A 23,688-nucleotide genomic window follows, 5' to 3' on the forward strand; every position below is an offset into this window, starting at 1 on the left:
AGCCCAGCAAAACAGCTCGGCTGCGGTGCGCAGGGTCCTAGAACCTGACCACCCATGACGTGTGCTGCACCAGCAGAAAAACGTCTTCGGCACATGCATGCCGGAGGTTCATGCCCTGGCTGTGTGAGCTCCAGTCTGCAAGCAGGGTGCGGATTTAGGGTACCCTGAGTTTGTTTGATGACCCCGGCTGGCTCGTCCAGAGGTGGCTGTGTTTCAAAGGGCACTGTTTCTTGTGTCAGCTTTGTTTGTTCCCAACACTGAAGTCAGTGGGGTTGTGCACGGTTGGTCCCTTGTTTTTAACATCCTGTAGGAAAAAGGTGATACTGAAATGGGGATGGGACGGTTTCCAGCGTCTGTTGCCTGGCAATAGAAGGTACAACAGGTCTTGCTTTCTAACAGCCCAGTATCTTCCCTTGAAATGTTCATATGCTCAGATTCTTGTAGACTACACGTTATTGCACTACTCCTCTGACTTTTAACAAGACTCTTTTGTACTTTCCCATGGAATTGCATAAATCACAACAAAGTTAGTCAGAGCCATGCCTTCGGTGCAGGCTCTGGGTGCCCATTAACCAAGGTTGCACATAGATCTGAAAGAAGGATTTAGCCCATAGCCTTGCTTCAGGTGTCCAGTAAGAAGGGCGTTTTAGAAGATTCCCTCCGTAATTCAAGGTTCATCATTTCCAACAAGAATTTAAAGTAAAAGCATATGTTTCATCTTCACATCTGTAGGTTCTCTTGCTCCCCCTTTTATTTTGATTTTGTTTTAAATCTCAGGGCAAGCTTTTGACTTAAGTCTGTGGGCAGTTTTACCTGGGTGAACACTGAGTGAGGATGCCGGGACTTGGCTTGTTGTCACAAATGAAGCGGGGATAGAGGTTTATAATTGAAAATAACGTGTAAAAAGCTTGTTTTGAATTTCTCGATGGAATGTAAGGGACTCAGAGGGGGGTTCTGCATCCCCTCAGATACAGTACTTAATATTTATGCTTTCATTGCACCTTGACAAACATTTCACGTAGTTATTGCTTTGCTTGAATATGGAAATATGTTAATTACGGCCTTTATTCCACTGCCTGCTCTTTTCCTCAGCCTTTTCTATTCAACCCTCTAGGTGGCCCAGCACAATGTGGCTTCTTTTCTTTCAATGAGCTCTTTCCACACTAATAGGGTCCAGGGTGATGTGGAGAACCATGTGCACAAAATTGGTGCACCACCCCCCATCCCTTTGTGGGCATGTCAGGTTAAATTCATATCAGCAGGAGGGTCACTGCCATGATTTTCAATAGCGCGAGATGAGGTGATGACTTCAGACAATGGTGCCACACTCTCCAGTTGGAGACACTTGCCTCACCAGTTGCAGTAGTTAATTAATATGCTAAAAATAGAAGCCAGTGATACAAATCGCTGCCTGTTGTACAACAAAGACTGGGCATGTGTAGCTTTGATAGCCAAGTTTATGGTGCTTGTTATGGAGGGAAGTTAGTTTAGAGCTAGAGGCAATGTAAGACTTTCTGGATGCTGAGCTTTAGTCACTCTGGGCCTCTGGCCATTCGCTCGCTGTCTCATTTGCATTATGAATGACATTAAGGGAACTAACAAGGTTATTGGGCATAGAAATGTTCTCATGTGACCCCACGTGGAAGCAGACCTACAGCAGTGCTAGTTGGCAGGGGCACTGTGGCTCTTTATTCAGCTTCCTAGGAAGACTGTTTCTGGGAGTAGATATAAAATCAACCACGAGAAAACTGGTGTTCAGATAATGTGAAGGTCCTGATGCAAGCCCCTAGGAAGCAAGGAAGTTCAGAGGGCAGACTGGAGCTGGGTCCTTCGCTCAGCCTGCTGTGCCTGGCCGGAGCTGAACATGGAGTGCAAGACATGGGAGCTCCCTGGTGCTTGGATCTCACCACCAGCTGCTCGGGGCTGGGTGAAGCTGCTCTGTGGGGGCTCAGTGACCACACGTGAGGGTGTGGGTCCATCCGGGCCTCCGAGTGGGTCCATTTTTCCCTGCTGCTGGCTCAAAAGATGGATGAGAGGGGGTGGGTTTTTGTTCTCACCCACTGCATCATAGCTTCCATGGGGACTGTCCAAATGCCAGTAGAGTTTGAGAGGTTTCACATCATCTTTTTACTACACCTTCCCCGAAACTTGAGACAAGGAAGGGTAAATTACGGAAAGTCCATTGCCACCCATAGTTCCCATGCATAACTAGGAGACGGTTTGGTAAGTCCAAAGATTTAAATGCGGGAGTCACATCCCAACTTAGGGCCATGTTGGCCAAGTGCAGCCCAATTCACACCAGTGCAAGCACACTGGATTCACAAACCCAGGCAAATGCAGCGTGTATAAGAGGAGAAACAGACCTGTGGAGATGTAGTCTTTAATTTATCCATTTTCTAAAGAAATTAGTGGGATTGCTGATGAATCACTCTATGTAGATGACAGCACATTTTGGGAATGCTAGGTCTCTTCCATAAATGTTTGAACATTCTTAAATTTTATAGACATTTGTTCTTTGCTCTGTGGACCAGGAGGAGACTCTGGACAGTCACGCAAGCATATAAACATTTGCGACCTTTATAAAAAACTCTTGTTACTGGAGTCCTTTAACCATTCCTGCTTTTCATGTTGGACTTTGTAAACTCGTGGCCCAGCGATCACACTTCTTCCATGGAGCCCCTAGCTACCAGATCAACCCACAGGAATGAGCTACTGCAGCAGTCACCCAGAGCTGAGTCCTAGGGCCCTGTCAATAGCAACGAGTAAGAAGAGAGGCAAAACGGTGTAGAACAAGGGCCATTTCGAGGGCTTAAAATCCCACTGTAAGAGAACAGTGTAATCCCACTGCTCTCGAGGTCTGGCCCCATGATAAGTGCAACCACAGGCTGAGGCACTGGGGATAGGGTGGGCTCTGTGGGCAGGGTGTGTGCTGTGTGTAGGTAACTATTAATTTTCCCGGCTCATCCATTTACAGGCTGGACGGGGCTAGCCCTTGCATGCATGTGTATAAATCCATCTGAGGTAAATGAAGATTTTGATTATGAAGGTGCAATTCTTGTTACCTCGACATGTGTTGAGATCAGCATCCTCAGGGCTGCCCTCATAAGTAGGAGTCGAGGCTCTCCTGTTGACTCACTCATTAGTGGGGGCAATATAACTTAATTTCCAAGATCATCGGTTTTCCTATGTACAGTGGGTTCTTACTATTATAATAGTGCATAATTATTATTTTTATAGTAATGGCAGTCCATATTCATTGCTTCAGTTGGTGGGAATTTGCTCCTTTGGAAGTGGTTTCTCAGAGTGTGATGTCTGCTGAGCTCCCCTGGTAGGAAAGACAGTGGGCTTCAGCAGCATGCAATGGTGGGTTGCAGGTGGTCACCTCCTGGTGGCCTTGTGAGACAGATAAATCCATGACAGGGTTTCAGCTCTTCCTTTTCTCTCCCCACTCCTAACATTCTCCCTCCAGTCCGTCTGGATGAACGTTATGACCTGAGTCCCATTCTTACATGACTGCTTTATTCCTCATGGGTCCCAGGGACATATTCCAGCCTGAAGAACATGCTGTCTCCACAGCTATTGCAGTATCTGCCAGCTCAGAGTCTGGGAGGCTGAGAACAACTCTCCATGTGTCTAAAACCTGAGCGGTTACGCAGACATCAACAGAGTTACAGAATTTGTGCTAGCTGAACAGAGAGGACTTGGGATCTGCCCTTAACAGAAGGGCAGTCTTCTGTAACAATCTGTTTCTGTAAATAGACTGAATATATTGATTGTGGTTTATTTCATATTAAGTATTCCTCTTCCTTCTTCTCCAGTCCTCCCAACTGAAAACTGGTAGAGAAGGGTTTGTTAATGGGTTATTGTTGAACCAAAGAACTTGCAAACCAAGTTTCATTTTAGGAAGATATCGGTAACCTAGAAGATCTCCTGGAAATGGTATTTAGTAAGACATGCCAATATACCAGTGCCTATGGCAGTGTCATAAACCATAAAATCATCTTATAAAGGTCATCAGAACATTTAGTTTTATTTTCATTTCTCTCCCGATCACCACAGATGTGTGAGAAGAGGTTTGAAATGTATTTTCAACTTGTTTATTAAGAAATAGTAGTAATGACAAATGTGATCTTTGTTTTTTCTTTGATTATGTAGCTATGGGCTATAAGTGTTCTCACTTCCTAATTGCAAAGGTGGTAAAGGTGAACCATTAATTAAAATCTCTTTCCTGGACAGGTCTTTAAGTGCTTGAGTTAATTAGGTCTTTAAAAATTGACATGACTACAAATCTCAGTTTGGTCCTTTGTGATACCTTATTCCATTTAGTTTTCTGGTTGTACAGAGAGCTCTAATGTGACCGAGACCCAGATTTCTGACATAAACTACAGAAAGCCTCCTTCTTCTCTTTCCTTTTCTTTAAAACTAAGGAAAGACTATTAAAAATTGTCCAGGTTTACTTTATGCCTCAGTGAGAATAAAAGACCGAACCGCATTTCCATTTTAATTTGCAGATCTGTTACCCCTCCTTTGACTGCTTGTGATGAGCAGTGTGACTAATGAGCTCCGCCAGACCAAAAAGAGTGGCACTTTTCCCTTTCTTCTACTTCCCCATTTTTTATTCTTGGGTGTGGTTTTTTTATGTTGCTTGCCTCTGATGTTTTGCAGCTTTTCTGGTCTGGGCTTGGACTAATTCCCAGATCTGTTCTTGCAGATTTTAACTTTGCCATGTACCCACCGTCAATGATAGCAACTGGAAGTGTGGGAGCAGCCATCTGTGGCCTTCAGCTCGATGATGGGGATAGCCTCACGGACCTCCTGGCCAAGATTACAAACACAGATGTGGTGAGTGTCCTGCATTCCTCTTCTCCTTTCACTTCTGAGGGCGTGGTGGAGAACCGGGCCATCAAACCCGGCCTGATCCTGAAAGCCCAAGCAGAGTGAAGGAGGGGGGTGCTCCCAGAGTGAACGGGTTGCAGGCGTGTGCCCAACATCTTGGTTGCGGTGCTTTGAGTGTCCAAAGCTCCTTGGCCTCCTGGGATCAGTTTTCATTTATGCTTTGTTCAGCAGCTTGGTGGGGAGAGCCTGCTCTGCCCACCCTGGCTGATGGTCAGGCGTGCTATAGCGGGGAGCCACCTTGGGTACCACCCTGGGCGATGGGGCGAGCAGGCAGACAGCATCTCCAGAGGCATAAGGTAAACCACTGTGTGCGCCGGTCCTGTGTTTGCAACCTTGAAACTGCTCTTCTGGTTTGAAGGAACTGAATAATGAGCTAATCCTCTGGTGCTGGCACAGTGTGAGGCAGGTGTCACCCAGGCTGTCTGGGGTTTTGTCTGTAACTTCACTAAGCTTACCCCATGAAGGGCATTTCTTGGCTTGTCAAAGTCCTGTCATCAGTAGAAGAGGTGAATCTGATGGCATTTCAGTGGTGCTCAAACTCACTCAAAAGTGAGTTTTCTGCTCTGGGGTCAGCTTCTAGTGGAGACATCAGAAAAACCCAAACCTGACAGCTCTGTGTGGCAGTCTCAGCAGAAAGCTGGGAGGACTGAAAGGAGCATGCAGGGTGCCTTCCCCCGTGGGGTGGTCCCTCTCCCACTGTGCCCCTGTGTCGGTGGGACACTGTGGGGAGACCTTACGCTCCTGCAAATCCAAACCGCTTTGTCTGTGGATAAACAGGGGTTCCATCTCTTGCAAAGCTGAAGTGTTTTGCTGTGATGAAGTTTACTCAAAAGGAAAGAAAATGAGCGAGGCTTTCTGAAATGCAGGCCACTAATCAGAAAATGCTTGTTTTACCATAGAAATACCAGTTTCCAATGCGTCATCCTTAACATGGGCTAACTGTAAAACTTTTTATTGCTTTTACTTTGCAGAGTAAATACACTGTGCAATTATTAGATCTATGGTAACGTTGTCAAGAGAATGTTTGGTTTTTTCCCAGCGAATATTCTGCGTTTTGGTTAAAAAGGAATAGTCCAGTTTAACAAAAAGGGAAGAATGTTGCTATTTCTTTTTTCTTTCAATCAGATTTATCCTAATTTTCCAGTGCAGTGCTGGGGCTTCCCATTTCTTTTGATTGGAACTGGGTTTTGCACAGAAAAAGGAACATTTCCAGTTTTGAATGCTTATAATGTAAATCAAGTAGCTGCAAAAATTTAACATAGATATATTTCAGTGGAAATGAAAATTTTATACAGGTAGTTCCTCTTTTATGTCTGTTTTATAAGTGTGGAGAAACAGAGTGGTCATATATTACAGTAAGCAGCAGGAGCGTGCAAGAAGAATACGATATAACAATTCGGACTGCATGGTCTGGTCCAAATATTGCACAAAGCTTATATGTACAGTTGTTAGATTTAGACTGGGTAAATCCATTAAGTTTACTTCATTTATGTGGCTAGCAAGAATTATCTGTTACTGGTGCTGATATTGGCAGTTACGGACCAAATGAAATTTTCTCCTTCGATGGTTGTCTGACTGGATGTAACATGATGAGTTTTGGATGCTGCATCCAGCAAATGTCTGGGAGGACTCTTAAGACAAGTGGGCAGATGTGAGAAGGACACGAGAAACCAGGCGGAGGAAGATGAGGATTTAGAGAGAGGCTAACATCTTGTTAGGAAAGGTGCTGTCTTCAGCCAAGGTTGTGAATACCCACAGAATAAAGAAAACGGTGCTAGCCACTAAGAGCATCTTGTATAACTCCATGTCTTTAATTCCATGGAGTGTCTGAAAGGTTGATGCCCTACCGCTGTGATTTTCCTTGTAATAAGATAGAATCATAGACTGGAATCACAGAATAGTTTGGATTGGAAGGCACCTTAAAAGATCATCTGGTTCCAAGCCCCCTGCCATGGGCAGGGACACCTTCCATTAGACCTGGTTGCTCAGAGCCCCATCCAACCTGGCCTTGAACACTTCCAGGCATGGGGGATCCACAACGTCTTTGTGCAACCTGTTCCAGTAAAGAATTTCCTCCTTACGTCTAATCTAATCTACCCTCATTCAGTTTAAAGCCATTACCCCTTGTGCTATCACTACATGCCCTTCAAAAGGTGCCTTTCTGGCTTTCTTGCAAGGCCCCCTTTAGGTACTGGCAGGCTGCTATAAGGTCTCCCTGGAGCCTTCTCTTCTCCAGGCTGAACAACCCCAACTCTCTCAGCCTGTCCTCATAGGGAGGGTGCTCCAGCCCTCTGATCGTCTTTGTGGCTCTCCTCTGGACTTGCTCAAGCAGGTCCATGTCCTTCTTACATTGGGGACTCCACAGCTGAAAACAGTATTCCAGGTGGCGTCTCATGAGAGCAGAGTAGAGGGGGAGAATCACCTCCCTTGACCTGCTGGTCATGCTTCTTTTGATACAGCCCAGGATATGGCTTTCTGGGCTGCAAGCACACATTGCTGGGTCATGTTGAGCTTCTCGTCAACCAACACCCCCAAGTCCTTCTCAGGGCTGCTCTCCACTCATCACCTAGCCTGTATTTGTGCTTGGGATTGCCCCGACCCATGTGCAGGACCTTGCACTTGGCCTTGTTGCAAACCTTGTGAAGTTCACGGGCCCACCTCTCAAGCCTGTCATGGTCCCTCAGGATGGCATCCCTTCCCGCCAGCATGTTGACCACACCACACAGCTTGGTGTCATTGGCAAACTTGCTGAGGGTGCACTCGATCCCACTGTCCATGTCGCCAGCAAAGGTGTTGAACAAAGATGTTAAACTGATGATGGTGCCAGATGAAGTTGTTCCTGCTTGGCTGCTGCTTGTTGTCATGCTTGTATTTGCTCATGTATGCCCACACAACTGTTCATATCCTTGTGTTTCAAACCCATCCTGGAACTGATCCAGCTTAAAGAAGGGGGAAAGGACCACTTGTTGTTTCAGAGTTGAGGGGTCAGGGGAGCTTGCTTGGTTTCAAAGCTGGATCAGTTCACTGATAGATTCTAAGAACAGCCTCACAAACAGCTGGGAGAGCTGAGCACTGTAGCATAGCGCAGGAGATGGGGACGAGAAGAATTCCTGTAACCATCGTTGTCTGTGAGCTTCTTGTACTGCAGCTCTAGAAATTACAGCCTGACGGACCAACTCGGTAGTCAGCAGGACAAGGATAATGATGGGAGCAAGGAAGTGACAGCGTGGGGTGAGGAACGAGAATGGAAATATCCCTTATGGTGCCAGAGGAGGGACAGGGAGGCTTGCGGAGTGCAGGAGACGAGAATATTTGGAAAGTTTAGGGGGAGCTTTCACAAGGTTGGTGCCTGTTTCTACTGCTGTGAAGCACATCACTGCCCACAGAAATCCCTGGGTAGTCATTTGGAAGTCCTTTTTGAGGACAGAAGCAAGTCGTGTTTGGGTACGACCAAAACCCAGACCTAGAACAGTTACCCTCAGCAGAGCTCACTGTTTTGTTCCTGTGCCATCTGATTAACAATGCAGTCTTTCCATCACCAGACCATGTTCCCCATATCAGTAAGCTCCAAGTAAACTTCTGATACTGTTTCCACAGTATTGTAGCACTTTTCAAAAGAGAGATGCCAAGGTAGCCCTTGCTGGTGTATTTGTATTTGAGGTGTTTGGTGGGTTTTGATCAACCATTGAGTAGCTGGGTTCTGTCTTTCTGGAGATGGCGGGGCATTGTCCTCTAAGAGCTTCCCTGTGCAGTCACAAGGATCTTTTCCCTTCTTGCTCTTTTTCAGCCCGCACAGGAGGTTTGGGTAGCAGTGACACCATGGTGCTGACGATACTCGGCTCTTAGGTGAGAGCAAGCAAGCTCAACACATGGGCCACAAGGCCTACATTCTCGGGACCTTGCAAGATACTTAGCTGTGTCTCGATTCCCTGGTCACAGGGAAGAGCATTTTTCCCTCCCTCACCCATCATTTTTGCCAGCAAAGAGATTTTGAGCATCCCTTTCTGCTGCAGCCCTCGCTGCAGTAATCTGTTCCTTAGTCACCTTTCAGTTGGGTTTTTGCAGTTCGTGCTGCATGGGGTCATGTTCAGAAGGTCCTGCAAGGCTCGGCGCAGCTTTTCACTTGCACAGCTGCTCCTCATGGTAGGGATTACACCCACGAATTTTCCTACGGCTCTTCGCTGTGTGGTTTTTTTCGGTTGCTGGCTGGTGCCTTGCTGCTTCACCTGTGAGCCCTGTTTGAATCAGGATCCCAGCTGACTCTTCCCATGCTCAGTCTGTGTACTGGGGATGTTTGTGAAGGCTTGTAGGGACAGAAGAAAAGTCACAGTAGGGTGTCTTTCTTGTGGGATTTTCTTTCTCCTTGGTACAGTAGAGCCCATGTTAATTGACTTTCCGAGCATGTTATACACAATGATATTTGAGGAGGAAATGGCTTTTTTTGCTGTCTTGGGTTTTTTTCTGGATTCTCTTAATTTGAAATTTGTTGATATACACTTAAAGCTCATGTTCTTTATTATAGGAGGTATTGAAGGTTTCTCAGGCATCCCGATGCTGCTTAATGTAAGGCCCTTTTGCAGCGTCTTGCAGATTGGACAAACTTTATCTCTCATGCTGAATTTTTCTATCCTGATTGTTTCAGTCTGAAAGAAAATACCTGCCAAAACAGCTTAGTAGCTCTTAAGTGGTTAGAAGAAAAAAAGATGTTGCTTTTTGCATTGAAAATTTCTTCGCTCCTTTTCGTTGAAATTTAGCAGATGGCTTTTTTTGTCAGAAATGTGCTTTTTGCCATCCTGGTGAAAATATTCCCAGATCCGGCTGATCTTATATGCCTTTGGAAAAAAAAAATTAATCACTCTTCCCAAATAACAAAGAACTCTTAACATTTTACTGGTCACATCTCCTCTCCAAGAGTCTGTTGGCACTGGGTAGAGACAAGCTTTCTTCCTCCTGCTCCTGGTCTCAGCCCACAGCAGCACAGACTGCAGAGGAGGGTCTACTCAGTCCCCAAGTCAGAGCACGCTTGGGACAAAAGGAGCTTCTGGATAATTTAATCACCAAAAATTTAAGTCTTTGCAGAAGTTAGAGGTGCTGTCATTTTTTCAGGATGTTTGCATTGTTGTGGCAGAGGTAGCCTTAACTCAGAATCTGTCTCCTGCAAGCTTTGAAGTCTTGGCCCAACCAAAGGTGGCCAGAATTTTTAAGTTGGGTAAAATAGTGTATTTGTCATTAGCCAGCTATTTGGAAATGGGAGAAATATTTTGGTAGAAACTTTCTCCATGACTTTTGCATCAGAAAAATGCAAAAGGGCCCAGGATGGAAACTTGCATCCACATCTTAAACCTTGAGAGGGAGATAAGTAACTCAAAACGGAATCTTGGAGAAGTACGGGCAGGCTTAGCAATAGGTAGTAACATCAGCCTCATCTGTAAAGTGTATTGCTGGAAAAAATGTACTGGCTAGATTGTGTAAGAGTTAGCCCAAGGCTGTGTTAATGAAGAGTAAAGACTATTGTAATATTTTACTCTGGGACTTAATTAAAGTTGAATGAACAGCTTCAGTTCTCTCACTTCCTAATTTCTGGTGCCTGAGAGCTTGTTCGTGCAGTGACACAATTAATTCATCATCACTGTGTGAATGATTTTGTTTTCAAAGAGGCGGTTAGGGAAGAGGAAGAAATGAGAGCTCCTAGGCTTCAGGAGCATCATGCGGTGGAAAAGTGAGGGAACTCACAGAAATCACAGTTCTGCAGAGGAAAAACTTCTCGCCCCTCCCTGCCTCCTGGTAGCCCACAGGAAATGGCAGAGCTGGGGGAGAATCCTTCCCGACCGGAGGGTCCTGGGGGCTTCTGCTTCTTTTTCTCTTGGTGTGTGTGATTGTTAAGCATGGAGACAGACGATGGGACTTTCTGATTGGCTTTCCAAAAAATGTCACTGTCTGAGGTGAAGCATGAAAAATTGCAGCTTCAAAGTTGCAAGTATATGAAAATAAGAGAATGATAATGAAATCCTGATGTAACTTAACTGCAATGAGCTTTTCTGAACTTTTACTATTTTGTAATGATAATTTGAGGGTGCTATCTGTTTGCTAGCAAATAGCAGCATAAACCAGGAAGCTGAAATCAATGGAGTTATTTTAGATTTACAGTGGTGTAACTGAGACCGGAGTTTGGCATTTAGTGCTATAATGTTTTTAATAGATGTTTCATTAAGAATTAGACCAAAAATATGTTATTAATAAACAGCATTTAATTTAGAACCCAGCTGTTGGGTAAGCAAACAACCAACACATGAGTGTTTCTTTCAAAAACACATTGGTGTCAGCTATCCTTGAGTGAATCCAAAGCAGTGTTCCAGACTGTAGACGACATCATACAAGGAATCCTGCCAGTGTCATTCTAGGGGTAACAGTTATTTCTGATAAATAGCTGCCCTGGGCCATTTGGTGAAGGTTGAATCACGTTCTGAAGAGACAGTGACAACGAGGCCATGCAAACCTCCGTTTCGTTACTCCTTCCACCTATGAAAATAAACACCAGGGAGCTACTCCTGGAGAAGCTGAGAAGCTCAGCAGCCTTATGGGTAGTGAAAGTAGCTCTGCATGGTATATCTGAATTGCCTTTTCTGATCATTATTTTCCCAAAGAGTTGTTAAGAACTAGTCCCACGCAGCTTCACGCAGCTCTGCAGGATGGGGATTGCATGTTCTGATCTATTTTGCTGCCAGAGGGTGGGAACATTTCCTTTGCTGTTGCTTGAAGACAAGAGGAAAGGTTGGTGGGCAAAGAGTTAATAGACGTACTCACAGGAAGCCGCTGAGCTCCCTGTGCATCTTTTGGTGGGTCATTGCAATGGAAAAATAAACAACTCGGGAAGTCAGGAATTTCCATAGCATCCCAGACCAGCACTCCAGTGCACACAGTATCCTGTCCCTGGTGGAGCCAGATGCTTCAGAGGAGGATACGAGCATCCCCGCTGTGTGCAATTACGGGATGTGAGGAAGGATAGCTGAATGGATAGGGCACATTTTAAGACCTTGAAATCAATATTCTGCTTTGCCACAGACCTGGCTTGGGCAAATCTATCTCCTCACCTCCTGGAAGAGAAGCTGTCAGTTCAGTGTGTCAGCTCACTAGCCGTGGGTCTGGAAACTGCCTCTCTGGCCATGCCTGGCAGTGTTGTCGTAAATCATGTGTGGGGCATGCATCCCCTGGCCTGGTTACTGTGCATCTGCCTTGAGTCTGTCCTGAGCGCTTCCCTTCTCTGCTACCCCAGATCTCCGTGAGGAGAAATACATAAGGTTTCTGAGGAGCTCAAGAAACTACTGCAGGGATAGGTAGATGAGGTCTTTACCTGTTAGAAAGCACCTTGGACCAGAATTTTGTAGGCTAAAATCAGTGAGAATTAGGCACACAACTAAGTTTTAAAGATAACCCTACTTTGAGCAGAAAGTTGTGTTAGGTGACCTCCAGAGGTTCCTTCCAACCTCTTTCTATGAGGCTGAGTGCACTGAAATGTAGAAACAATTATCTCATATTAAAAATGTGTTCAGGCTTACATCATTGACAAAAGCTGGCAAGGTTAGATCCCAAATTAAGCTGGTTAGTAGCTGTTTGTGTAATAAACTTTGTAGCACCATAGCAGCCAGAAGGGCTGGCCAGATTCACTCTGTGTAATAGTGAGGGTTGTATGTGCACGGAAGGAGCATCTTCTTCCTACAGCCCAGCTCTGAAGGTTGCATCTGGACAAAAGGATTTGTCCTCTCCAGCATCAGCAGCCGGGGAATGGTTTTCAGGCAGAGCCAACACATAAGCTTGTACGTGGGCACAAGTCCTTTTTAAAAGTCTGTTCCCAGATGGGAACTAGTGTGTATTGAGTGGTTTTGAAAATCTGAAGCATGTTTAAGAGCCTGAGGTAGAAAGAAAAAAGGAACCAAGCTTTCCTTAAAGTCTTACGGAACAGTTGGCTATGAGCCCTTGAAAATGTGGAGTCAGGCTGTTTTGAAGACCAGGTCCATAATAAATGGCATTTAAAATATCTCCACTTAAATGTGCTACATATGTCAGTGCTGGGATTTCCCCCCCCCCCCCCCCCCAAGGTCTGAAAAGTCCCTTCATAAAGATCCCTGCAAATTTCTGCACAGAAATGATGTTCAGAACCACCAGGCTCAGGAATTCAGTTTCTGTTGAGCAGCAGTATAAAATCATGGAAATCTGTCTTGAATGGATAGCATTTGAACATTGTCCCTACGGCACATACACCATTTATCCCCTCCTTTGTAGTGTTTAGGGCCTGTGGTTTTGGAACCAAGTAACAGGACTCGCTGTATCTTATCCTGCCTTATTTGTTGCAGACCGCATTTTGTATGCAAGGAAACAACAGACCAAATAGCCTCCAAAAGAAAGGAAGAATGAGATAGTTTCCTAAGTTGTCTTTGCCTGAGTTGGCAGCTGCTCCGCTTCATTCAGCTTTTTGTTCCCCAGTGAGTGCTGTGCGTGTGTAGCAACAATGGGGTGATGCAGTTACACCGCGGGCTCATGGCGGAGTTCCGTCAGATCCATTCATAAATACAGCCTCGGCCGGCGCGCCGAGGAAGCCAGGCCCCCCGAGGAACCGGCTCCGCAGCCCAAGCATCGCCGCCGGAGGAGCTCCCAGGCCGGCGATAGATAGTCTGGTCAGAGACTTGCCTCTGACCTCCAGCGGGGAATCCTTGCTTGGCTCATACAGCTTTGTAAAACGCAGGCGGGTTGTCACAGCTTTTTCAAAATCCTGTTCTTCAATAAATGCTCGTGGCACTTACTACAGGAGGGTAAATTCGCAGCTTTTCACCATTGCAAAGTATACCTTGTTAAGACAGGGATTATCAGCTTGAAATCCCAAATCACATTAAGCAGGGAGTATAATTTCAGGCATGGCATCTGCCCCTGGATCACCCTGCCAGTGTTTTGGCTTTACTCTCACTTTTTCCAGTTCTGAAAACATTGTTCTCTCCTGTTGCTATGACAAATACCCACACGAGCAACAGGAAACCAACAAACTGACTGTTGAAGCAAACAGTGGAACTGAATCTAGAAAGTACACTGTTGAAAGTGCTGAAAAGATCGAAAAATTGCAGAGAAAAATGTGCCATCTTTCAGATGCTTGATGTTAGTCATCTTATATATTGCATTATTACAATAATGTAGCAATAGTAAGTGGAGAAATTCTGGCATAGATGAATTTTATTTTTTTAAAGTGAGATGTCCTCATTAGTCTGCATGAAATGCCCTTTGGAACAGCAAATCACTATTTTCTGTACTTGCAGATGGAAAAACAGAGACAGACACTTATCTGTAATTGATGCTCTTTGTTACAGTAGCAAAAATAGACACATTTAGGAGGGAGAATATTTCTGTTTTTAAACTACATCCATTAGATGTGAGATCACTGAGATACAGTATGTGTAGTAAATGGGCATGATATTCCCACAGCAGCTTTTCAGGCTCTTGTTTTGGAGAACGTCAGCAAGCTAAAGGCCAGCGCTCGGCACACGAAGGCCCTGCTTTGGGAAGGAATCCCTGTTTATGTCAACAATGAAGCATGTGCTTTGGAGAGGTTTGAATTGGGGCTTAAATGTGAACCAGCGGAGGAATCCAGCCATCTTTTGTATTTAGGAGTACAGATGACACGTTCCATGCTGGAATTTATGTAAATCCCAACTCTGTAATGCATGTCTGATGGCTGCTTTCTTAGATTATCCAAGCAATGCATACATGACTGGTGAACAGTATTGTCACTTCAAATATCTCCAGCATCCTTTCCATTTATCATACCAGGTCCCGCACCTAAAAAAAGTCCTTTTCTGATTTCCCTTTTGCAGTTAGTTTTAAGAAAGAGGAAGAGATTGGGGCTGTTAACAGTTACTTGTGAAGTAATTAATGTATATGTGGAAATCCAACCACCCTTTAACACAAAAATGCCAGAAGGCTTTTGCAGCGTTCCCAGCTTTGTGACTTTGAGCACTCAGCAAAGCACCCAGGGTTTGGATCCAGGCTCCTAAATCTGGCCAGGAAATACAGGACCATCAAGAAGTATCTGGTAGAGTTACAGCTCAGTATTTTGCATCGTTCGTATGCATATGTTATAAACAACAACAGCTCTACTGTTACTCTTTTGCTGCTGGTTGTAAAGGAGAGTAAGGTTTGGCTTTTGAAAGCCCTTGAGAAACATCCCACTCAGTCATTGAGCAGGATTGTCCTCAGCCTTGGCGCTGCAAAGGATTTCATGAGTCTGCCTCGCTGGTGGCTTGAGCTTGGCACAGCTCGGGCTGTGGTAGCGAAGGCGGGCGTGCCGATCCCTGCCGACTTTCCTGGGGTTGCCAGGCTGAGAGCTCTTTGGCAACTGGACTTCCATACGTCCCAAGCAGGGCTCTGAGATACAGTGTCGCTTCTCTTTGGTCGTTTCTCGCTGGTCTGATCAAAGCTGTTTAACTGGCTCAGGCTTTGGCTGGTGCTGGTCTTACTTATTCTGTGGTTGATGATGCACAAGACCTCACCATAAAGCTAAGATCTTGTCACGGTTTAATAGATATTTAAATTTAACAGAATTAAAATGGAGCCTTGTTAAACAGTAGTTTTGCAGTCTTTGGTTTCTTCCTTAAACGCTGCCATAATGCATTTTCTCTGGACACTGGTATTCCCAAATGAGTGCCATCTTGGATGGGCAAAAGCTGGGTGGCTGCAAGACTCAGACCAGTTTCCATGTACCTAGGCATTTCCCTAAATCTAGTTTTTGATAAACAAACAAACATTAGGAGGTTCACTGGGGCAAGTTTTCTTATTTCTTCTCCCAGGCAAGACCAAAACTGAGATCCAAAGGGGGAATCTAAAAATGACGATACAAAAAGCGCTGTGTCCTGAGGCACTGTGGAAGAGACCAGAGCTAAGTCCATCACTTCTGCACAGCATCCCTCATTGCCTGCTGGAGTCAGTGAGTGGCGGAGCTGTGGTGGTTGCTGGCACAAGGAGCGCACGGTCTGGCAGACTGGCTGTTATGGTCTGCCTACCCAGGCAGGTGGATCCAGGGGTGCCTATCATTTCTTGCCTGGGTGTGGAATGAATCTGGTGGTTTAAATCTGTTTTAGAGTGGTTGTCATTGTGGGAGTAGGTGCAATAAATACACAGCCGCAGTTCCCTTACGGTTACAGAAGCTCTGGATTGATTCAAAATGGAGAGAGAAAAGATGTGTGGCTGAAATAGTTTACCTTCTTGTGATAGCCCTCCACTATCGGCATTTGAGAGGAGTGATCTTTTTTTTTGTGAAGGAGGTGATGCACTGCTGCTCAGTTGCTGCGGGATCTGATGCAGAGACCACTGTCATCTGAAAGGTACCATCTATCAGCTTCAGTGTGGATGGGGTGCCAAGGAAGACTTCAATATGGCTAGATAAAGTCTGTGGCAGAAATCCAAGCCAAGTTACTAAAACAGCTAGAAAATGATGTCTTTTCAAGATCCCCCTTCTTTTTCTTTTTCTTTTTCTTTTTTTTCTTTTTCTTTTTCTTTTTCCTTTTTTTCTTTTCTCCTTTTCTCTTTCTCTTTCTCTCTCTCTTTCTCTTTCTCTTTCTCTTTCTCTGTCTCTTTTTCTCTTTCTCTTTCTTTTTCTTTTTCTTTTTCTTTTTTTTTTTATTTTCTTCTTTTTTTCTTTTTCATTTATCAGTCCCGTCATGATCTTGCAAGATGGAAAGGATGTCTTGTACCTGTTTAACTTAGTAAAACTGGGGTGACAGGCTGCATGGGTCACGATGAGGTGGTCCTGGAGCTCAGAGCAGTCAAGACTGAAAATCCCAGTGATGACCAGTGTAAAGCGAGAGCGTGTTGGTTGAGTTGAGTGGGATGCCTCCCCTAATAGCTTGCCAATGCATTATAAACATCAGTTTAAAACTGGAAGCTGGGGAGCGGTATAGGGCATATATATCATAGAGGTGTTGAAAAGTTTGAGGAAATGAGTTATGTATAATATTCTGCAGGACCTTTCCTAGTGCTTGTGCTTTCTTTCAAGATTGTCATACATGGAAATTGAAATCCTTAATTATTATTGACTTAAATAAGTAGGTCCTCTTTCTGGTCATTTTCACTGCCAGCATTTCCATCACAGCCATGAGGGTAGTCCTCATTGGACACAGAAAAGCATTGCTTTTCCTTCAAATGCATTTCAAGTGTGCTAGTAAAATCACCCAGGGGTGAAAAAGTTTCAGGGGAAAAAAAAAAAAAAAAGAAACCCCAAAGTTAATTGCCTTTTTAGTTCTGTACATGCTGAAGTAAAAATAAAACTATGGAATGGAAAGTACCTGAACTATTTTAATCATTAAAACTACTAGACCATATAGAAGAATGGGGAAGTTGATCCATGTGACACACACTTAAAAAACTTTTTTTGTAAAAACAACAAAGGCAACCCTGCAATATTCTGAAGGAATGGCCCAGTCCCTGTATTGCAAAATCTAAGGCCATTACTTCAGTGCCCTATAGTGTTCTTTCAAGAAAGATTTGCTGAAAATAGTGCAATTCATACTTTTTTTTTCTTTGATATGTTTTTAAAAGCTTTAATTTTCTCTTGTCAGTGGTATCTGGAGCTTGCAAAATGAAAGTCCACCAGTAAAATATGTACACATGCTGCAGCAAATCCACATGAAACTTGGAGGAGTTAAAAACACTGCCTCATGGGAATGCCAGGCTGTTTGTCCTGATAGGGTTTTTGTAGTTTTTGTATTGTCATTTAACTCTGGATTGACAGAAAGTTCCAGTGAAACAAACAGAAGTGGTAGCCCCATCTATGAAACAAGCCACTTGCTGTATCCCACTATGGCAATTGGGCTAAGAAGATACTCAGAATAAATTCATTTTTTTTCCTTTCACCTGTGAGATTACCATCCAGCTGGTATACTTCATATGTCTTAAAGCTAGTTGCAGACTGAGACAGTGCTTCAAGTGCACAGCAAAGGTGGTTTTAGGATTTTTCATATAAGAGTACAAGCATTTTGCTCCCATGTCACATTGGCCAGGTGTAAACTTCTGCCAATTCCAGTTTATTAAAAAAGCCATTGACAGGTTTAGGTGGCATCTCATCTGGCATAAAAACACATTGCTCAGATCTGTCCACAGCACTCTGACATTGTTCTGTGCCAGGTATCATCTGTTGTCCCGCAGCTACCACGGTGAGTAAAAACCCATCGTGTGACCTGAACACCTCAGTAGAAACGGTGGTGTGGGCCTGTGCGTGATCTTCAGCAAACCAGGATGGCTGGCGGATCGGGTAGTGCACAGAGCCAGGATTAACGATTGCACAGCCTCAGGTAGATGAGTTTGTTATATCTCCCATCATCAGTACTGGGGAGTCTGGGCTGCATCTGCTGGTGTGTTCCAGCTCGTTTTGCTGCATGACTGAGGTTCACTCACGAATCTAGCGTTGGGGTTTTTTTCCTTACTAGATTTTGATTGTAGAATGGGACAACCTGCAAAATAAAGGTTTCACCATTTTTGGTTTGTGCTGGCCAGGCAGTTTTGGCTCCTGGGTGGATGCTTCATAGACAAGACTAATTAAACAGAAGGTATTACTCAGACTAATAAAAAAATTGAGTTTTAGTATGCAAATAGCAACCCTTTTGGGGGAAGCTATTTCATGCTGACTGCAACATGCTGGTTATTTTACCATAGTCGTCTTTGTTTTAAAGAATTCAGTGGTACGCTATTTAAAGTTCAAAACATAAGTGTAGACCAGAGCTAACAGATGACAGAAATAATACATCAGTGGCCTGTGGATCCCTGTGTGAAATAAAATCCGTGCAAACTGTGACAATTCCAGTCTGGGCCCCTTCATTGGTTTTATGTACAAAATGAAGACATCAGAAATGACCCATTTCTCTATAGGATTACCTAAAGATTTTAGCCTCTTCATACATTAAATGAAGCATCATATTGACCATCAGAAGTTTGTATAATAAAGGTGTAAATGATCATATATGAGGGTGTTTAGAAACAGACAAAGTTGGCTCCAACTACTCAAGCCTTATGTTCTGTGTGTCACCACCCTTCCTTCCACAGGCCTGGCTGCAAGGAAATTGCCTCATTAAGCTCTCCAGTCTGAAGCTGCTTGTAAAAAATCTGGCTTATTTTCAGAAGGACATGCTATTTTGAAATGGTGCACCACTGTGCTTTAACAGAAGAGATTCTTCCACCCCCCAAAAAAGTGCATTATGAATATTGTCTGTTACAAGAGTCTCCAAACCAGTGCTTCTGCTCTTTCTTCCATTTGAAAATGCCTTGACCCTTGAAGTGACTTGGTGCCATTGCCCTCTCACAAACAGGTGAATGCTGACAATGGACCTAAAACCCGCCCAAGCTAATAACAAGGGATTTTCTTTATCCGAGTTTCTGATAGCTTTTGCCAGATAGGTACTTCGGAAGGAAGGCCGAGGAATTTGTCCAGCTCCTATAAGCAGTTCTGGTATTAGGAAATCACTAAGCCCCCAGTAATACAAGAGCAAGCCCCAGCTATTACCTGATTAAACAAAAGTACATATTCTTACCTTCAAAAAATCAGCTTTTCCAGCAGCAGCAGGAAAGTGGCAACAGACAGAGAAGCCCTTCTCCTTACCTTTTGCTAAAAGGAAAGGAAGAACCTCATGAGGTGAGGAAGGTTAAATTTTGCTTATCTGTCCTGCATCTCATCACTAGAAAATCCACTGTGCTCACATTTTATTGCATCTTCAAAGGTATTTGCCTGGGTCTGTCACTTTGGAGGCTTCCTGCTCTGCACTGAGCAAGCTCAGACACTAAAGCTTCCCTTCTCGACAGGAGCAGGAGGCCAGCAGGCAGCAGCCCCAGCTGATGGGAGCACAAGGGGGGACGGGCTGCTGCCCAGTGCTCTGCCTGCCAGTTTAGGCATACCCTTCTCCATCAAACCCCAGCTATAATGAAGCCTATGCGTGAACCATGTGTTTGGTGACTCTGCGTTTTTTTGATTAACCTCCTGCTGGCACGGTTGCTACATGAGGAGTTTTGCAGCATGGGGTGCTGGGAAAAGCAGCGGGCGCTGGCGTGAGGATGGAGATGGAGATGGGGATGCAGCCCAACATGGGTCTACCCAGGGCCACAGCCTGGGCACTGGGATGAGCTGGTGTCCTGTCTTGGGGCAGGGGAAGCAGTGACCAGGCACACCAAGACCAGCATTTTCCAACACAGCCTGCCTGCTGTTTCTCTTGAGTGGTCATTTCTTTAGTACACCAATAATCCCTGCATCCCACTGAGTTGACTTGACATTTGAGGTGCTCCGTGGTTCTGAGCCCCAGGGTTATTCACTGGTTGCAGATGATAGCGACTATTCACTGGCTGTGGCAATGCAGTGGTGGTGCCCATGAGATACCTTTGATCTTCCAGGAGCATCGCTCCTGCTCACAGAGCGTCAGGATGAATTACAGGAGTGACAGAAACCAGGGCATGACCTGGAGGTGGCTACAGAGAGCTCAGGGTGATCTGCAATGTGTCTGACGCAGGGGTCGTTCCAGTGTATGGCCGAGGACTGGTGCGACCAAGAGCAGGTTGCAGCACTCCCTTGCTGTATTATGGGCTACACTGGTGCCTGCTGGAGCTCAGGAGCAGCATGCAGTGCTCTGTGAGACAAGGAGCCTATGGCCAGTCACCTGAATTCAGTGTTTGGTGCTCCCCAGGCCATCTTGGACAAACCCTCTTGTGTCCCAGCTTCCTTTGGCATTCTGGCTCTGCAGCAGCGGTATGACACATAGGTACTTTTTTTCCTATAACCTGGTTTCCAGAGGAGGGAAACGGGGGTGCCTGGACTGGCAGGGGACTGCTGTGCACCCCCGCAGGGACCCTCCTGTGCTCAGCTGGGCTTAGATGCAGACAGGGATGGCGGTTGCCTTCCTCCAAAGCACAGAACTCCTCGACCATAAGGGCTCTGAATGAATACAGTATGCAGTTTTCTGAGCCATGAATCTTTGCTAACCTTGGGCTGCATTTCTTGAGGATATCAAAAGGTATCTGACCCCCCCCTCCATGTTCCATGCCAAATTCTAATTATACTTCTGAAAAAAATAAAACAGTTGGAAACTTTGCTTAAGAGCTGGCTAATGTTGGTAAAATCACCTGCTTTCCGTAACCCTTTCCTTGGACATAGCAGCACTTTTTTTGTTGTGGTTTCTCCCCTTCCATAAAAAAGCCAGCCTGAGGCAGAGGGCAGAGCGTGGGAAAGTTTAGCTCCAGTGACTGAGACTTGGGAAAGTTGCTAGCAGTGAGAAGCATTGCTTACAGCAGAGCTGCGCTGGGGTAGGTACAGTATGGCTACAAGCCAGTTAACTTGACCACAGCTCCTTTTTCAGCGGCAGTCCCACAGTCCCTGGCTCTCAAGACAAAAGGTGAACATGGGGAAGGCTTGGTCTGCCCGCCACATGCACACAACGTTGCAGCAGAGGTTTTTCACGTCACCATGCCCCGTACCCTTGTTTCACGGGGGTGTTACTCACCATGCTGAGGGAACAAACTCCTGAGTCGATTGCTCAAGGGTAGCCCAGATGCTCAGGGGATTTCAGTGACATGTCTCTCTGGCTTTAGCTGGTGTGATCCACATCACTGTGCATATTTTTGTCTCTAAAACAGCCAGCATCTCATCCAACCCCTTTTTCCTGGGTCGGTTTGAAAAGCCATCTCTCGCGGCCTCTCTTTGGCAGATGCACCTTCAGAGCAGGGCAGTTTCACGACAAGGAGAGGACATGATTTTGCAGCTAGCAGCTGCTGGCTAGTAGCCAAGAAAAATGGGTGTTTGTGACCCACTGGAGCTGACTGCGTGCATCATGAACGTCAATGTCGTCAGCGGAACAGATACTCTGCCTTTGGCGTGTTTTCCCAGTCTGGCTAGGATGACAAATTGAACCTCCATACATGAATATTTCAAACTCTCCTGAATAACCTGGTACTGCATGGAGAAATTTGGCATTGTTGGTCAGTGCCCAGCCCCACAGCGTTGCAGTCGCACTGCAAACTCAGTTCCCGGGCTGACACAGACGTCCGTGGGACGTCGGGGAGGTCGGTGCCCTGGTCCGTTCCTCAGCTGCCCTGCCTGGAAGTGGGAGTAGCAATACTGGGTCTCACCACCCCTGCCAGATGCTACCAGGGCTCTAGTTAAAATACTGTGCTGTAAAAATCCTTGCTACCAAAATCTGCATTTCTCTGAAGTCTTTGGGAGAGACCCAGCTCTCACACAGACTGAGGCTTCAGTGAGTTTACAGTATCAGTACCTTTTCCCATATTGTAGGACGACTCCATGGGACTGCTTTTAGAGAAACCCATTTATCGAGCACCACCTGCCCACCTACACAGTGTGGTACTAATACTTTCAACAGTCCCAGCATGCTGCACATAATTGTGTTTATACAGTCATGGCTTGGGTTTTCTTTTTCAGTTTTGGCTATAACCAAGTGTTTGTCAATGTTCTCTCACACTTCTTTTTTTTAAATACCCATATTATTTGGTCTTCCATCATATTATCAAGAATGTGGAAAATCCTGTAATATTTTAATAGTCGTCGTCTTCGTTGCTGTGTCTGGTTTAAGTGGGGGGGATCCTTTGCATTTGTTTATTTATACTTCATGTTCATTGCAGGACTCCTAATGTACAGGGCTCCCAAATCTGTGTTGCTGTACTGTATCCTGCTCTTTCTCCAAGTGTTGTGTAGTGTAATTTGTAATGTATTGGACTATGAGGCTTGGCTGTGCATTTTTGACTTAGATCTTTTTCTAGTAGCTGTCCTTGCTTCAATGTCTTCTGTGAATTATTGCCAATAACTGTTCCTCGGGCTGTTAAAATAGTCCTGCTCTCAGAGTGAAGGTGTAGAAGCACACCCTACACCTCCTCCTCCTCCTCCTCAGCTGCTTAAATCACTTTTCTTCTCTGGGATGCACTCAGAGAATGATAACGTGGCTGCATGTTTGGGGCTGCATTGTTTGTTCCCCTTCTGTGAATTTTCACAGATAAACGGACCATGCTTTTGCCTTGGGGACCCAAATGCATGACTGATAAAAACTCAGCAACAGAGCACTGCGTTTTTTCAGGGACCTCAAAACTTCTCCTTCACTTTGATTTACCATCAATTTGCCTGATGGTAAAACTGAAGTGCCTCTGTCTGTGTGACTTTGGTATAGCACATGTCAGTTATTTCAGAAGAATGCAGCTTTTTTGTAGTGAAGACCCACCCACCCAAGTCATTTCACCCTGCGTAGGAGAATGCAGAAATTCATATACCCTGCCCTTTGTTTTTTGCAACGCTTTGGGTTCCTGCTCAAGAGGACCACACAAATGAGCAAGACCAGGTAAAATATTAAGATTTGGAGAGTCTAATGAATATGGCATTAGCATTGTTTAACCCAGGGGGTTCGTACACAATGGTTACCTGTGAGAATTCAAGGTCGTTTTCTGTCACAAGCAGGCGCTCCTCAGGAGCACCAGATTGATGCTCTTCCAACTTCTACTAGTGGTAAGAAAAAACCCACTATCTATCTCCACTAACAATTCAATTTGCTTTCTGTCCTCTAGGACTGCCTTAAAGCTTGTCAAGAACAGATCGAGGCGGTGCTAGTAAACAGCCTTAGGCAAGTCCGGCAGCAGCAACAGCAAAGCAATCCTTCTAAGACGGTGGACGAACTGGACCAGGCCAGCACTCCCACAGATGTGAGAGATATCAACCTGTGAGGACATCGGCACAGAAAGTCACGCTTGCTCCCCCCAGCCCTTTTATTTTTGTTATTA

General features: G+C 45.1%; 1 protein-coding gene across 1 annotated transcript in view; it reads left to right on the plus strand.

Moving 5' to 3' along the window:
* CCND2 (cyclin D2) overlaps positions 1 to 23,688 on the plus strand; it is a 38,568-nt gene that overhangs the window by 10,893 nt on the left and 3,987 nt on the right. Inside the window, exons 4-5 of the mRNA XM_049822202.1 lie at positions 4,712 to 4,842; positions 23,476 to 23,688. The exon at positions 23,476 to 23,688 is cut by the window's right edge and continues 3,987 nt beyond it. Coding sequence (XP_049678159.1) covers positions 4,712 to 4,842; positions 23,476 to 23,631 — 287 coding nt within the window. The 3' untranslated portion in view covers positions 23,632 to 23,688. The remainder of the gene's footprint in view (positions 1 to 4,711; positions 4,843 to 23,475) is intronic.

The sequence above is a fragment of the Accipiter gentilis genome, chromosome 18, assembly GCF_929443795.1.
Source record: "Accipiter gentilis chromosome 18, bAccGen1.1, whole genome shotgun sequence".
Taxonomy (NCBI): Eukaryota; Metazoa; Chordata; class Aves; order Accipitriformes; family Accipitridae; genus Astur; species Astur gentilis.